Source organism: Brachionichthys hirsutus, chromosome 16 (genome assembly GCF_040956055.1).
Source record: "Brachionichthys hirsutus isolate HB-005 chromosome 16, CSIRO-AGI_Bhir_v1, whole genome shotgun sequence".
Taxonomy (NCBI): domain Eukaryota; kingdom Metazoa; phylum Chordata; class Actinopteri; order Lophiiformes; family Brachionichthyidae; genus Brachionichthys; species Brachionichthys hirsutus.
Genome location: NC_090912.1, coordinates 10,479,355 through 10,495,954, shown reverse-complemented (window position 1 = coordinate 10,495,954; position 16,600 = coordinate 10,479,355). Strand labels below are relative to the sequence as shown.

Below are 16,600 nucleotides of genomic sequence, written 5' to 3'. Positions count from 1 at the left end.
AGGTGCAAACCACAGAAGCATGTCGGCCATGTTGTTTCCACCTGTCTCCGACTACAGCTGCAGCAGATGAGGAGCTGGCTGCAGCGCACTAGGAGGACCCCGCCTCTCCCTCTCTCCATCCCTACACGCCTTCATCCCACCATCCTCCACACGTCTCTCTTGGTTTCTTCTCATCCTGATCCTCTTTTTCTCGTCATTTCATCTTTTGATCTGATTCATCCTCTCTCTTGCTCTAAATGTCGATCTTCCGCTCTAGCTTTCGGGCGTACTCCCTCCCTCTTTGTGTCGCTGGGTCCGTGTATCGCTCTCCTGTATCCGTCTGTCTGTCTGCTTGTCCATGCGTGTGTCAGTCTGTCGTCTGTCCGTCAGGCGGGGGGTGGGGTGGTGGGACGTGGCGTGGGTACCCTCACTTTCTGCGCTGGTGGTCCTGAGTCAGTCCCTCTGTGGGGCTACCCATCTCTGTGAAGCCCTGGGGGTTCGGTCCTGAGCCCACCCCACCTTTTTGTGGCTGTTTAACCTGCGTCAGGATGTCCCGAATCTTCCTCTGAGCCAGCTGGAGGACACAGGAGAGATGACGTTGGTGTGAGGCACATAGAAAACTGCACTTGTGAGTAAAGGTACACCAGCGATCAGGAGCGTCGCTCACACTGGGAATATGACGAGGTCTGAGGATTGACCGACTGATGACGTTTACTTCCTGTATTGATGCTTTTCTCTGGTTATGCAGCAGAAAATGATTGGTTCATGCTTATATGGCCCAAATCTATTCAACTCTACCCAACTCTAACCAAATCTACCCAACTCTATTAAACTCTACCCAAATCTATTAAACACAACCCAAATCTATTAAACACAACCCAAATCTATTCAACTCTACCAAACTCTCTTCAACACTACCCAATTCTCCCCAACTCTATTCAACTTTACCGATCAACTCTATTCAACTCTATTCAACTCTATTCAACTCTACCCAACTCTTCCCAACTGTACCCAACTCTATTCAACTCTACCCAACTCTATTCAACTCTACCCAAATCTACCCAAATCTATTCAACTTTACCGATCAACTCTATTCAACTCTATTCAACTCTATTCAACTCTACCCAACTCTATTCAACTATATTTAACTCTACCCAACTCTATTTAACTCTACCCAACTCTATGCAACTCTACCCAACTCTATTTAACTCTACCCAACTCTATGCAACTCTACCCAACTCTATGCAACTCTACCCAACTCTATTTAACTCTACCCAACTCTATTTAACTCTACCCAACTCTATTCAACTCTACCAAAATCTACCCAACTCTACCCAACTCTATTCAACTCTATTTAACTCTACCCAACTCTATTTAACTCTACCCAACTCTATGCAACTCTACCCAACTCTATTTAACTCTACCCAACTCTATGCAACTCTACCCAACTCAACCCAACTCTTCCCAACTCTATTTAACTCTACCCTACTCTATTTAACTCTTCCCAACTCAACCCAACTCTTCCCAACTCTATTTAACTCTACCCTACTCTACCCAGCTCTATTCAACTCTATGCAACCTTTTCAGTTTCTTTTTTGGAGATGCTTCAGACGTTTGTGTCGGCATTGATAGTTGTACCATGTGAAAAGATCGGCTTGGACAGGAAGTATATTAGCAGAAGTGACTTCTTCTGGGCTTGACACAGTTGGGCATTGATGTGGTTTGTATAACTCGAGAGGCAGGAGTACCTGGCTGGCGTAGAAATGGCCATTGATCTTTACGATGACCTGGTCGTTTTCATCAGGTGTCTGCTCCCTGGGAACCACTACCTCGGCTGCTGTTAGGTTCTGCAGCTCATTCACCTGGAGACAGAAACTTGGTGACGGGTTTGTACATTTACAGGTGAAATGAGACCAGTTAGGACGTTTGAGACACCTCTGTGAGACGTCTTCCTGTGGCCCACATACAGGTGGGCCACGGGATTGAGGTGTACAGTCGAGGTGGCTTACCGTCTTGCCCCCCTTGCCGATAACTCGTCCGGCGGCAGCAGCAGCCATTTTGATATGAGTTTCCAGTTTGACCTCCTCCTTTGGCCCAAAAAAGTTCTCCTCTTTCAGCTTGCCGTAGATTCTTCCCTGAGCCTTTGGGATGGAAATACAGAGGCTATTTTCATGTGCTCAATCAACCAGGGGTGGAAAAATGAAATGTGGTTGATACTCAGCTGGTAGTGTACCTTAAACTGAGCCTCAGGGGGTCCAGTGACGATCACCATCCTCATTTTAGAATCGGGAGCTTCAGCTGGGGCAATCTGCAGGACAGGGGACATGCATAGTCAGTCCTGCTGTAGCCCCCTCACGTCTCAGGGTGACAGAGCTCCACTCTAGGTTCTAATCAGACCATGGACTGGTAAATCAGCCCTGATGGATGACTTGAAGCAAGTTGATGTCCAGACCTTGATGGACGCCCCGGCAAAGCGACTCAGCTGCTTAATGTGCTGTCCTTTTTTTCCGATGATTGCCCCAACTGCCTGAGCTGGGATGTAAACATGGACCGTCTCCTGCTCCGGAGCCTGAACACACACACAGAGCTCAAGTTGAGTCCAGGAGGAGCACAGGCCAGCTACTGGGACTGATGCATCGTCCAGTCATGGACGTCCTCTTGCTTCTCCATTGTGATTTGAGATGGCGGTGGGGCTCCTTGCTCAGCCCGGGGTATCTCAGTGGGTACATCATGTGAGGAGATTGCACATTAAGGACATTTATAGAGCAGGTATTCTTACCCCAAAGCAACCGTAGGGGGCAGCAGATGTCGTGTTCCCAGGCGGGGGTGGGGGCATGTTGGAGGAGGAAGGAAAGAGCCCCAGAGCCCCAAGGTTGAGTCCAGGGATCAAGTGAGTCTGTTGCTGCAGAGATAAAGGCTGATGGTAAGAGACTGTCTCCAGGTTTACATGGGGGGGGGGGGGGGGGGGGGGCATTATTGTAATATGCATAAATGACCCTCATTTTTGACTGGTGGCAAATGTAGCCACTACTAACTACTTAGCCCTTGTGTTACCCTGGACATTGTTGTCCCCCACAGACAACCCTCCTCCTCACAGGTTTGGTTTTTGGTGAGGCGGCGTCATTCTGGCTGAAATTTCTGAATCTCAACATTCAGCACTAAAATCCATAATTTGACATGTAATCCATAACCTTTCCATGACCCTTCAGAATAAAACATTTGTTCTAGAAAGTGTCCAACAAAAGGTCACGGGGGGGGGGGGGGGGGGGATTTTTGATAAGGGGGGCCAATTTTGATTTCAATTTGAAAATCCCAACTTTCAGCATGAAAATGCAGAATTTGATCCTGTAATGCAATTTTATCATTTCAGCACCCTTCAAGTAGACAAAATGTATCCATTTGTAAATGTTGCTATGTGTCCTTATTATGCTCTAAATCCTTAATGATTTTAATTAAAACCACTTAATGAACACACCTGGGTGCAGCTTCTATAGAGGGCAAAACCACTAAAAGGTGAGATTTCAACGTGAGGAGGGTTTTTTTTCATTTAATTTTCTCCAAGGGCCACATTAGCATTATGTTTGCCCTCCAAAGGCCAAATGTAAACTGTAACACAGTAAAAAATGTGTACAATAAAATATTCAGTTTTGATATCACTTTTTTAAAAGGTTGTAACTTAAGTATTGTTAGAGATAAAGCCATGGATAAAGCAATGGACAGCTCCATATGTCCAGTGCTGATCCTGAGCGCCATATGTAGGCAATCAACTTAAGTTACAAACATTGCATATTCAATTGTATAGTTGTATATATATATGGATAGATTATTGCTGTTATTATAACATAAATCCTTTCAATTGATCAGGTTAAGAAAACCACACTACTCCATCGATCAATAATCAAACTTATTCAAGTAAATAATATTAAATAATAAATAAAGAAAAATATCATCCAACACAAGTTATGGCATTAACTTTGCTCAAAACTCTTTTATCAGTTGAGAGGAGCAGAACTGCAGAACAACCAACAAATGTGGGCTGTTAAGAACATGTGACAGATGCAGCATTTTACAAAAACAAATGTCTGCACACAGCTCTCGGGGGACACAAGAAATGACTTGGAGGGCCACATTTGGCCCCCGGGCCTTGAGTTTGACACATGTGATATAGGCAATAAATTACAAACAATAACACACCAATAGAGAGAATAACAATAATGCAGCCTCATGGGTAGTACCGGTCGTGTGGTTAGCAGGAACTACCGTAGCGTTGCTAGTAAAATGAAAAGTGAATCAATGTAAATAAGAAAGTCTTATGATGACGTTATTGGAAAAAGTGGTTGAGGCTAGACTAAGGACAGAAGTATTTGTGATCTAGAGAAAGCATATGACAGGGTGCCCAGAGAGGAACTGTGGTACTGCATGAGGAAGTCTGGAGTGGCAGAGAAGTATGTCAGAGTAGTTCAGGACATGTAGGACAGTCGTACGAAAGTAACAGGGGAGTTTAGTGTAGAGGTGGGATGCACCAGGGATCAGCTCTGAGCCCCTTTTTGTTTGCCATGGTGATGAATAGACTAACAGATGAGGTGAGACAGGAAGCTCCTTGGAATATGATGTTTGCAGATGACAGATGATAGAAAAGAGAGGAATGAAGGTGAGCAGCAGTAAAACAGAGTACATGTGTGTAAATGAGAAGGTCCCAGGGGGGACAGTGAAGTTACAAGGAATAGACGTAAAGAAGGTAGAGGACTTCAGGTACCTCGGGTCAACAGAGCAGAGTGATGGAGAGAATGTGGAAAGGAGGTGAAGAATCGTGTGCAGGCAGGCTGGAACGGGGGGAGGAAAGTATCAGGTGTGCTCTGTGATAGGACGAAGGGACAGGTCTACAAGACAGTGGTGAGGACAGTGGTGAGGACAGCCATGATGGACGGCTTAGAGACAGTGTCTCTGAAGAAAAGACAGGAGGCGGAGCTAGAAGTGGAGGAGATGAAGATGCTGAGGTTCTCCTTGGGAGAGACAAGGTTGGACAGGATTAGAAATGAGACAATAAGAGGGACAGTGAAGGTTAGACGTTTTGGAGACAAGGTCAGAGAGATCAGACTTTGATGGTTTGGACATGTCCAGAGGAGAGACGGGGACTATATCTGTAGAAGGATGCTGAGGATGGAGCTGCCAGGGAACAGGACTAGAGGTTGACCCAGGAGAAGATACATGGACGTAGTGAGAGAGGACATGAGAGTGGCTGGTGTTGGGGAGGACGATGCAAAGGACAGGGTGAAGTGGAGAACGTTGATTTGCTGTGGAGACCCCTCACGGGACCTGAAGAAAGTATAGTAGTAGATAGAATGCCAATAAAAAACAGTATGATACAACTATGCAGACGATAGCGCTAATATAGCGGAGAGTAATTGTACCTTACAGGTACTCGTACATAAACTTAGACATAGTAGTAGTTCTGCCTCTGGAAGGGTTTGTGTTCTTGGTAGCATCCTTCTGGTTGAGGATTGTACATATCGGCGATGTACTCCGATCGTACTGGCGATGAAATCGCTTAACGACGAGGTCTTTAAGCGAGTGAGGACCAGCTGAATCCTTCTCAGTATTGTGAATGACCACTGGACTCACTACTGGGGTCATTCCAGAATCACACCAGCCAATGGGCTTACACTCATGGTTGGTATAACGTGAGTTATCCTTGCTAATGCTAGTTACCGTGTCTTGCCTTGTCGTTATTCACAGCAGCAGCTGGTTGGTGGATTCAGAATGACCTCACTTTTGTTGCTCGAGCCAATGGGATTTGACCAGCTCCATGTGCTGGCAGTGATTGGGGTTGCTAGGAGACGGAGTGACAGAAACACTCACGTTCATCGCAGCGATGTCGTTCTCGTAGGCCTCTCGTAGCTTCTTCATCACCTCCACTTCAGCTTGACAGCAGCCATCGGTGGAGCCTTTCACGGTGATGGTTCTCTCAGGATTGTACAGCGTCAGGTCCTGAAGACTGCACACATCACAAGCAGAGAGGTTAGAGGTCGCCGGGTCATGGACCGGGCCAGCCAGGCCATGCGGGCCGTCATTCCACATAGAACTTCATGACCAGCCGAACTTCGGCCTTGCAGAGAGCTCAGCACGCGTCTTACGAGGAGATGGTGATCTTGCAGTCCGTGTCCTGTTCCACCTTCTTCAGGTTGCGTCCCTCCTTCCCGATCAGGCGTCCCACAAAGTTGTTGTGAGCCAGAATCTTTAGAGGAACCTCGTCAGCGCTGCAAACATTTCAAAAGAAGATATACGTATATGATGGAGCCTTTATTCGGGTGTCCAGGAGATTCCTCTGTTCCGCCCGGCACGTTGGACGACTGCGGTTTCAGACCTACCTCTTGGTGTCTTTGGCTTCCTGCTGCATGATGTCCAGAATCATGCGGCAGGCGGCCGAGCAGCCCTCGGGGGTGGAGTGGATGCTGATTGGCTTCTCAGCAGCACCTGCATTCTCCTTACGGTGCACATCAATCCTTGAGCGAAGGGAAAAGATCCGGATCACCTTATTGCATCGCTAGAAGTTCCTGAACGAGCAGCTGTTCGTGTAGCTTGGTGATAATCAAGCTGCTGAAGCTCAGATCTCATGCTGTGTCGGTAAACCATCTAAAGTTCAAAGGTTTCAGGGTGTGTCCTCATGAGGCGGATGCATGAATTAGAACAATCAGAGCGTCGGCTCCCTTTAAAGGGGAGCGCAGCCTCTTACTTGCTTCCTGTCTGCTTGGTGATGTTGCGAATGGTGGCCCCCTCCTTGCCAATGATGGCTCCCACATACTGCGTGGGGACCAGCAGTCTCAGTGGAATGTCGGCGTGGGGATGTTTGGAGGGTACGCCAGAGCTTGGAGACCCGCCGCGAGGCCCCCCTCGGGGCCCGTAGCCCGGACGCCGGCCATATTCAGAACCCCGCTGGCCTCCTTCCAGCTCCGAGTTCTCATCGGGGATGTAGGAGACGCGAAGGGCGTTGTTCTCAAACTGGTGTCCGTTTAACTTCTGGATGGCTCTGAAAGGAACAGCAGCGGAGGGTAGTAGCAGCTCTAGGAATGTAGCAGCTCTAGAAATGTAGCAGCTCTAGGAATGTTGGTGAAATCATCAAATAAAATGCGTTTCTGTTAGTTATGTAATGATTAGTCGGCCCAGGAGAGACAGACACACGGTCCAAACGGCGGACCACGGAGACCTACGCCCCCCCTCGTATCCGTGTCAAAGGTTACAGCAGGGGTGGGCAAACTTTTTGACTCGCGGGCCACAATGGATTCTAAAATTCGACAGAGGGGCCGGGCCAGGAAAAGATGGATGGAGTATTTGTGTGAGCTAATATAAATGGCACGTAAAAGCCATTACATGAAAGGATTTGGCCTTTTCCAGGTAGCATTACAGGGAAAAAGGTCAAATGAATGAGGTTTATAATAAAATTTTATTTAATTATATTATTTGGACAAGTTTGGCGGGCCGTATTATAAAGTCTAACGGGCCGTATATGGCCCCCGGGCCTTAGTTTGCCCATGTCTGGGTTACAGGAATAAAAGACGATCCAGAGCAGCATTAAAGGTTTAAGTCTCCCAGCGTCTCCCAGCACAGAGCAGCTGATCAACCCTGGACCCAGTTTGTCCTCGGGACAGCATAAACTGGACTCTGAGACAAAGCTCAATACTTTTATATTGAAATGCTTTAGAAGCAGAATGACAAGAAATCTCTGTTTAATGAGCACATATTAACCCCCCCCCCCCCTTAAACTCTAACAGCTGACTACAGGAATAAAAGCAAGGTATAAAAGATCAAACAGAATTATCCTCAAATCTCAAAAGGTCCGGATCAGGGTGGAAATAAATGAGAGAAAAATACGTTCAGAGAATCACATCAATAAATAATAATCATCATAATCAGCAGAGTAACCTGGAGTCACAAGCCCAGGATGGATCTGATCCCAACATGTTCACACACACACACACACACACACCCATTCAAATGAGGTACAATTTTGACATATACGTATTCTACTTTAAATGTTTCTACTTTACAAGAGTACAATCCGCCTATGTTTTCACCGCTGTTTGTTAGTTTGTTTGTCTTTTAGCAACAAAACTCAAAACGTTACGGAGGGATCTTAATGAAATTTTCAGGGAATATTTCCAGGAACAGATTATTAGATTTCGGTGATGATCCAGAAGAGATCCTGGATTCTGGAGCAGTTTGAATCTTTTGTTAACATTGCAGTCAATGGAGCTACAAAATATGTTCCGCAATATCTCGGTTGATTATTGACCAATATTTATGGAATTTGACACAGTCGCGTAGGGGGGGGGCTCTATCTCACGACCGAAGATCATCTGGATCGGTTTATTATGCGCTGGTCTTGTAGAGCGCTGTTCAAGGCACCCAAAGACGCTTTACGGACGGATTCCCGTCTGGATACAGAAACATCTGGATTCTCCCATTTACTTTTAATGGAGACTTTTTCAAAGACTCATATCTTGTAAAATCTGCATTCAAATTCAGTCACCAGAAATCCCAGTCCTGAAGGGGTCCAATATGAACCATCATGAAACGTGTCTTCTGGTTCTGATCCAGAATGAGGTCAGGAAAACATTTTAACATTAAAAAGAATCAGTTAAAAATACACATGAACTCTGATTCACTTTCACGTTTCATGGTTGGTGTATAAAGATACCAAGAACAATCTAGAACCTTCTGGTGCTGATCCAGATCACCATGTGGACGGTGTAGATCCAGTTAGGAGGGGACTGAGCTACTTGGGGAGCCGGTGGTGACATCAGAAAGTATTGTGTGTATTCTGAGGCTGACGACGTATACCCTTAAAGCCTTCTGGTACATTCATGTTCCTGTTCTGTCTAAAATGAATCACTAATACAAAAGAATATAACAGAACTATCGGCCGACCCAATGGAGGAACCACAAGGGGTTTGTAGTTCACCTCCATCACCACTTGATGTCAGAAGTGGAGCGTGTGCACACCTGCACACGCATCTGAGAAAAACCACACTAGTGTTTAGGATGCATATTTAAAAAGAAGTGCATTTAATTTGAAGTCATCTATGTTTTATAGTAGCCTCGGTTAAACACACTCAGCAATGTAGCCGGTGCATTCGGACGGACAGCAGGTCTGAAGGGGTGGGAGCGGGACGAGGGAGGAACTTACTGCCTGGCGTGCTCTCTGGATGCGTACGTGACGTTCACCACTGCAGTCTCACTGTCTGTGTTCACTGACAGGAAGAGAAACAGACAGGTGACTTCACTGCAACGGGTCCAGAAAGGCCCGGACTGTTCTGACCGCGCTAACATCACACATCCTCACTTTGACTCAGAGCAGGCACATCCTGTTGTTGCCATGGTTTCATCTGCACAACAAACGGCTGCTCAGTCTGCTCGGGCCCGACGACACCAGCGACTTTAGTTCTGACTTTAAGTCTTGCTACAGAACCGTGGATTTAATCCGTGGTTCTGATTTTCTGCATTTGACTTCAGTTTGTTCGTAGATAAGTAAATCCACATAATTTAACTAGAAAGCATGATCTGAACTGTGGAGGTCCGCTGAGTTCTTTTAGTTCTTCATCCCTTTAGTTATTCTATAGATCGACTGGACTTGTTCATAGAACTAAACAGACTAAAAGAAAGTGCAACTATGCGTGGCTAAAAAACTGTCTCTCCTGCTGTGCATTCTATCAATCAGTCTTTAGATATGTGTGTGTGTATATATATATATATAACCCAACCCGGCCTAACACTAGCCCGGCCTAACCCTAACCCAACCCTACCTGAACCTAACATGGCCTAACCCTAACCCGGCCTAACCCTAACATGGCCCAACCATAACCCGGCCTAACACTAGCCCGGCCTAACCCTAACATGGCCTAACCATAACCCGGCCTAACCCTAACATGGCCTAACCCAACCCGGCCTAACCCTAACCCTAACATGGCCTAACCATAACCCGGCCTAACCCTAACCCTAACATGGCCTAACCATAACCCGGCCTAACCCTAACCCTAACATGGCCTAACCATAACCCGGCCTAACCCTAACATGGCCTAACCCAACCCGGCCTAACCCTAACCCTAACATGGCCTAACCATAACCCGGCCTAACCCTAACCCTAACATGGCCTAACCATAACCCGGCCTAACCCTAACCCTAACATGGCCTAACCCAACCCGGCCTAACCCTAACCCAACCCGGCCTAACCCTAACCCAGCCCACCATTGCGGTAGCGATCGTCAGAATGTGAGCCTCTCATTCTGTGTGACTGCTTAACGTTATTATGAACACATTCCGGATGACTTGACAATAACAGAGCGTCCTTCCTCTGCCGGGCCGGTGCTTCCATCCTCAGCGCCATCCTGCTGCTACAAGCACAAGAGGAACAGAACCGCCTGCTGGAGGTTCTGGTGCAGCTTACCCTGTTCACAGTTCTCTACAGTTCCACACTGGGCCAGCAGACCATCCAGCACCTGATGGGAGGAAAGGAGGGCAGGCAGAGGGAAGAACAATAAACAAACAAACAAAACAATGCGCTACAAGACACGCTGGGTTCATCGCTGACTCAGTTTCAATAAAGACATCCTTAAAGAGTCAAAGAGGAGTTCAGAAGAGAACTTTATTTTGGGTTGACACAGCGGACTGGTGGGCGTAGAGCGGCGTAGAGCAGACCCGGCGCTCGTGAAGCACCGTGTCTGGAAGTTCTAGTTCCTCTGCTTATGTGCCAGTGACTCCCACTGCACTGTCTGGCAGGCAGCAGAAAAGTGTTTGTCTTTCACATAGAGCCAGTAGAAAGAGGCTGTTCATTTTATTCCTGTGAAAGGTAACTGCTGCGTGACGTGTTGTGTTTGTCTTCTCCACTTGGGTTGTGTGTCTGCTAAACAGCACGCAGCGGCGCCCAACCTTCTTCCTGCCACAAACCGGGCTCATGCCGGGAAATTGTTTCGCGGACCGGGGATAATTAAATTTAAAAAGAGGAATAAAATCTTACCAATAAGCTTTATACTATGCACTATTAACAACTATTACACCAATATCTACTCAACATAAGTTGTAAATAATAGCTTTTGTCACGTTTTTTTCTTTCATAAATTCCAGAGTTCTTGTCTTTAAGTGCAGGATTCCCTTCTTTTATTCCAGGGTTCTTGTCTTTTATTCCAGGGTTCTAGTCTTTTATTCCAGGGTTCCCTTCTTTTATTCCAGGGTTCTTGTCTTTTATTCCAGGGTTCTAGTCTTTTAATCCAGGGTTCTTGTATTTTATTTCAGGGTTCTTGTCTTTTATTCCAGGGTTCTAGTCTTTTATTCCAGGGTTCCCTTCTTTTATTCCAGGGTTCCCTTCTTTTATTCCAGGGTTCTTGTCTTATTCCAGGGTTCTTGTCTTTTATTCCAGGGTTCTCGTCTTTTATTCCAGGGTTCTTGGTCTCTGTGTGTTGAAGCAGTTTTTAAGGCTTCATTGCCTCGTTTCCTAGCTTTATGTTCTGCAGAGCGGACTTGCTGCATGAGTCACCTGTTGATGAATTGTGTTTTAAGTCTGTCAAAATTCATCTTTTTTTCTTCTTCGAGGTCGTTGGCTCCTCTTCTTTGTAAAAACGTTCTCCAAAGACATTTGTTTTGTACCAATTTTCGCTAGATTACTGCCTTATTCTTTTGAGTAACGTGTCACAGGCGATTGTTAGGTTGGAGAAAATCCGGTAGTTTTTCAAAATAAAACACCTTTTAGACTTTAATTATCAATACAACGGAAATTGTATAAATTATTTATTCTTTCTGTGCGGCCCGGTAGCAAATGCCTCACGGACCGGTACCGGCACCCAGCGCCGTCTGATGAAGACTATGCTCCCAGTCAGCCCACACTTCCCAGAAAGGATTAAGATATCTTTGTAAAATTGAAAGAATACAGTAATCAACTGTATATTTATTTCATGAAAGACTAGAACAAGAGCAAGCCTGACAAAGCTCAAGAGTATTTAGTAGAGGAGAAACCTCCCGGAGGAAACCGTGACTGACCTCCCACTGCAGGTGAGGCGGGATGTTTCGGATCTGCAGCTTCCTGGTCCTGCAGACATGATGAAGATGAATATATTTATTAGATAGAATGTTAGAGTACAAGTACAGTCACACAGTAGCATGTATTACAGTACAAATAAAGTCAAACATCCTGTCTAAGAGGAGCATTTCAAAAAAGCCCTTGCGGTCTTGTTTCCGTTGAAAGTCCTTCGTACATAAATCATCCACAGAAGAGGAAGAGGACACGAGCAAGTTTAAAACAAAACATCTGCTATAAGAAAGAAATGTAAAACATGCGGGGCTCAAAAATCAACAACACAAAATAAGATTCACCGATGGTTCTGTTCGTCTGAACCCAAAGCTGGGAGGAACCAGGAAGTGGGATTTTAGTCATTTTACTCTCTCATCAGATCTATCCGATCATTATCTGAGAACAGCTGGACTACAGTTCTAGCTGTCCTGGGGGGGGGGGGGGGGGGGCATCAGAGGGAACCGGCTCTAGATGGTCCTACTAGTCTTTGGCTTCTATACCGGAAAGGGCTGACCAGTGAGCATGTCAGTTTCTACGTAAAATCTATTATAATACACCCACAGCCAACAAGGCCAGGGGGCGCCACCGCCCCGGCCCTACAGCTGCACAGCGAAGTAGAGAAAGTGCTCCAACGACGACTGTGCAGCGATCCGGTGATCCAACGGGGACGCGGAGAGAGAGAGCGGCGGCGGCGGCGGCGGTTGCTGGAACCCGCTTTCAGCATCCCGTGTTTCCTGTTTTACTTGCATTGAAATGTGAGTATGGGCAGTATTCCGTCTTCCCCGCTCGTTACCATGACAACCAGTCCGTCACCACGCCCTACTGAGAATCAAAGGTCAAAACTTCAACCCTCAACCCCCCATCGACAGCCCACATACTAAAGCCCACCCAAAGCCCCAGCGGCCCCCAGCACAAATGAATCGTCTTTTGTGCATCCGAAATACCTGACAGCCCCCATCCTCAATCAATACAGTTAGAATTGATAAGTCCAACCCCCCCCCACCCCCCCCCCCCCACCCCCCCCACCCAAAAAACCGGACCTGCACACACCTCTGCATGCACGACATCCCCCTCCAACCAAACCTTCACAGCCCCCTGAACACATACCACCCCATACAGAAGCCCAACCCCCATCAGCCCAACAATGTGAACTGGTTTGACCCCGTCATTACCCTGGCTGAAACCATGGCAACAGGTTCGCAATGGGAGGGGAAAGATGGATGGCCGGGCAGACCGACAAACCAACATGCACCATATTTGGTTATATGTTCAATCATTGGTCATTTAAACCATCTGTGCCTCTCACCTCCATGGGGGGGGGGGGGGGGGGGCAAATAGGCCCCCCCTCTGTTAACCTTACCAAATGGTAAATGGACTGCACTTATATAGCGCTTTACAATTAGGCCTCTCACACACGCACACACACACACACACACATTCACACGGCAGTGGGCGACTGCTGCCATGCAAGGCGCTGCCAGGCCCACTGGCAGCAGTGTGGGGGGGGGGGGTTCAGGGTCCTGCCCGAGGACACTTCGACATGCGAAACAGTCAGAGCCGGGATTCGAACCACCGTCCTACTGATCGCTGGACGACCCGCTCAGCAACATGCTATAGTAACAGCATGAAGCTAACAAGAGTGAACCGCTCTAACATCAAGTCTATATATGTAGCATTTAATGTCTGGAAATATAAATGAACAGAAGAACAACAAAGAGACAAATTAATCAATCATATAATGGGGCGGTTCCCCCAGCCGTGAAGGGGTTAAATCCACCTCCGCTCCAGCCTCCACAGGGACAAAGGAGAAGAAAAGAAACCAAGGGAATGACGAGTGTGGTCCTCAAGAAGGAGATGGACGACGGGAAGAAGGGCGTTAATTCTAGTCCGAGTCAAAGGTCAAGGGTTAGAGCCCTTCAGGGCAGACAGAGGGGCCCCGGGGGGCTACAGTGGGCTAGGCTATTATCCCACATGTTCATAGCCCAAATCTCAGCAAGGGTCACCAGCCACTTCTATACGAACCCCAAAATCATGGGCCCGCCGTTTCCTACCTTTGTCATCAAATGCTTTGTGAAGAAGCAGCCAATCAGCAGAGCTGCTGGATCCTAATGGACGCTACAGCCGCTAGGTGGCTACAAGACGGTCTTCCCCATGTCCTCAGTGAATATCAGAGCTCGCCTGGGCTGCACTGAGGGCCGACAGCGCTGCTGGTTTTTGGGTATGGCTATGTAATGGGAAGACGACACAGGAAGGAAGCAGCAGCTGACACTGGAGAGTCGGAGTCACGGCACCAAGACAAAAGCAACGTCTAAAAGTCTCAATCACTGAATCCTCCATCCCGTCCCGCAGCGAGCGGCCAGACGCGGACGCCATTTTCATATTTGGTGCTTATTTCTCGCTACTCTCCTCGTTTCCGTTCCAGTAGTATTTATTACTGCTACCTTTCATTGGATCCATGACAAAGAGCCGAAATAAAGAGGTAATGGTGTTACAGAGAATATGAAATGCTTCTGGACGTTGATGAAAATGAGAAGCGGCTAAAAAGTCATTTAACACGGGGCAGGTCGGAGGGGGCCTCGGGGGGGGGAGGGGCCACCAGCATGGGCCACAGTCCAGCCCGTTCTCCACCCTGAGCCCCCCCTGCGGCTCCTGCTGCTCCTCCATTTCAGGAGGCGACGACCCCCATTTTGAGAAGGAGGAACTTATTTACGGTCAGACGTTTTTTTTTTTCCTTTCTTTCGGTTTCCACGGCATCACGTTTCGTTTTGTGACGATATTAGGTTACGACTGCGGGAAAATCATGGGCTGGTATGAATTAGGATAGGACCTGGTTCCACGTGTCCACAGGAGGACCGGGATCCACGTGTCCACAGGAGGACCGGGTTCCACGTGTCCACAGGAGGACCGGGATCCACGTGTCCACAGGAGGACCGGGATCTACGTGTCCACCGGAGGACCGGGTTCGACGTGTCCACAGGAGGACTGGGTTATACGTGTCCACAGGAGGACCGGGATCCACGTGTCCACAGGAGGACCGGGTTCTATGTGTTACCGTCACGTCGGGTCTGTCCTGGAAGACTTGATGAAGACTTTGCTCCAGTGGGGCCGGTAACGGGCCGGTAAGGGGCCGGTAACGGGCCTGCTGCACACACCGACAGGTCAGGACTTCAGCTTTCTGTGTGACGTCACCGGCGTGAATAAATCTCAGCAGCATTTTCATCTGAAGACACTTAAAGCGACGTCTCATCGCTCTGTCATCGTGACCGACGCCCATTTACTACAACGAGTCACGTGACAGCAGAGGAGAACGCCACGGGAGGAGAATGGCCGTGGAGTGACGTGTCTGTCTGTCCAGCGTGGGACATTTGACAGATGTCCACACACACCCGTATTCATATGATAGCAGCTTGTGTTTTATATGTCGCCACGCTTCGGATCAGTCCCCTCCGAGCGCAGCCTCCTCCTGTCCTCCATTCACAAAGTGCGCTAGGAGGGGCTGGCCGATGCTCGTGCACGCCCTCCGCATGGGGGTGGGGGCATGGCGGTGGAAGGGTTGCTCTCATCGGAGTCTCCTCCCGCTTTAACCCTTTATAGCCAAACGTATTCCATTTGATACACTCTGCCTTTTTTAAACTTTTACTTTAGAAGTTTGATATTTTCCCCCCAAAATAGCTGATGGATACAAGCCAACATGCATCTGCATTTTCCATGAAAAAAAATCAGGATTTAGCAAAAGCTAAATAAATTAGAGCACTTATATAAAAATGTATGTTCACATTTTCAGATGGTTCCATTAAGACCTTTAAAACTTTAAACGTTTTCTGACGAGGACTTCGTGGTTTGGGCTTTAAAGGGTTAACAGACCGGGGCACCCATCTGTCCATGCCACGTTTGTGTCCTGTTCGTCGGCGTGACGTGAAGAAAACACTGATCTACCAGGCTCATTGCGTGACTCTGAACACACAACTTATTTATGAGTCGCCAGCAGGAAGGTTGTAGCTTTTTATTTACATGATGTTTCGAGTTTGTCATTAATTGTGCTTAAAGTTCCCGTATTATGAAAAACTCACTTTCCCATGTTTCTACACTATTATTGTGGTGGGTTTGAGTTCAACCAAGACACACTAAAGACCGCCCCCTCATTTGAATAACATTTGTACTGCATGAAAAAAATACATATAAGAGCAGAGAGCTTTTATTTATTTATTGTTATTTAATTATATTTCTATATTTATTTTCGTATTTATTTCCACATACATTTTACATTTTTGAATCTTGTTTTATATTTTTCGATTTTTACTAACAGTGTTTTTAATGTATTTATGTATAATGTTTTTATTTTTGTCTTTTCCCCCATTCATATTTATTTTTAATTGTGGCGGTTTTGGTCCTCCATAATTATCAACCCAAAAACAGATCAATAAACCTGGTAGTTCTGTAATCAACGACTGAAACACTTCTGGAAGAAATCTGAACGCAATGAACTTTATTTGGTTTTCATTTTCAGAGGCGTTTCTGACGGAGCTGTTTGAGACAGAAATGAGGGACGCTGTCCTGCAGCAT

The 16,600-nt window shown here is 47.0% G+C and overlaps 1 protein-coding gene across 1 annotated transcript in view; it reads right to left on the bottom strand.

Moving 5' to 3' along the window:
• Positions 1-406: 406 nt before the first annotated feature.
• The window catches only part of igf2bp1 (insulin-like growth factor 2 mRNA binding protein 1), a 29,708-nt gene continuing 13,514 nt past the window's right edge, over positions 407-16,600 (bottom strand). Inside the window, exons 3-15 of the mRNA XM_068749641.1 lie at positions 12,007-12,055; positions 10,421-10,472; positions 9,164-9,227; positions 6,713-7,006; positions 6,348-6,482; positions 6,114-6,236; positions 5,839-5,974; positions 2,759-2,881; positions 2,432-2,548; positions 2,213-2,287; positions 1,989-2,120; positions 1,728-1,841; positions 407-553 (exon numbers count right to left, since the gene is read on the bottom strand). Of these exons, the coding sequence (XP_068605742.1) occupies positions 407-553; positions 1,728-1,841; positions 1,989-2,120; positions 2,213-2,287; positions 2,432-2,548; positions 2,759-2,881; positions 5,839-5,974; positions 6,114-6,236; positions 6,348-6,482; positions 6,713-7,006; positions 9,164-9,227; positions 10,421-10,472; positions 12,007-12,055 (1,561 nt within the window). The remainder of the gene's footprint in view (positions 554-1,727; positions 1,842-1,988; positions 2,121-2,212; positions 2,288-2,431; positions 2,549-2,758; positions 2,882-5,838; positions 5,975-6,113; positions 6,237-6,347; positions 6,483-6,712; positions 7,007-9,163; positions 9,228-10,420; positions 10,473-12,006; positions 12,056-16,600) is intronic.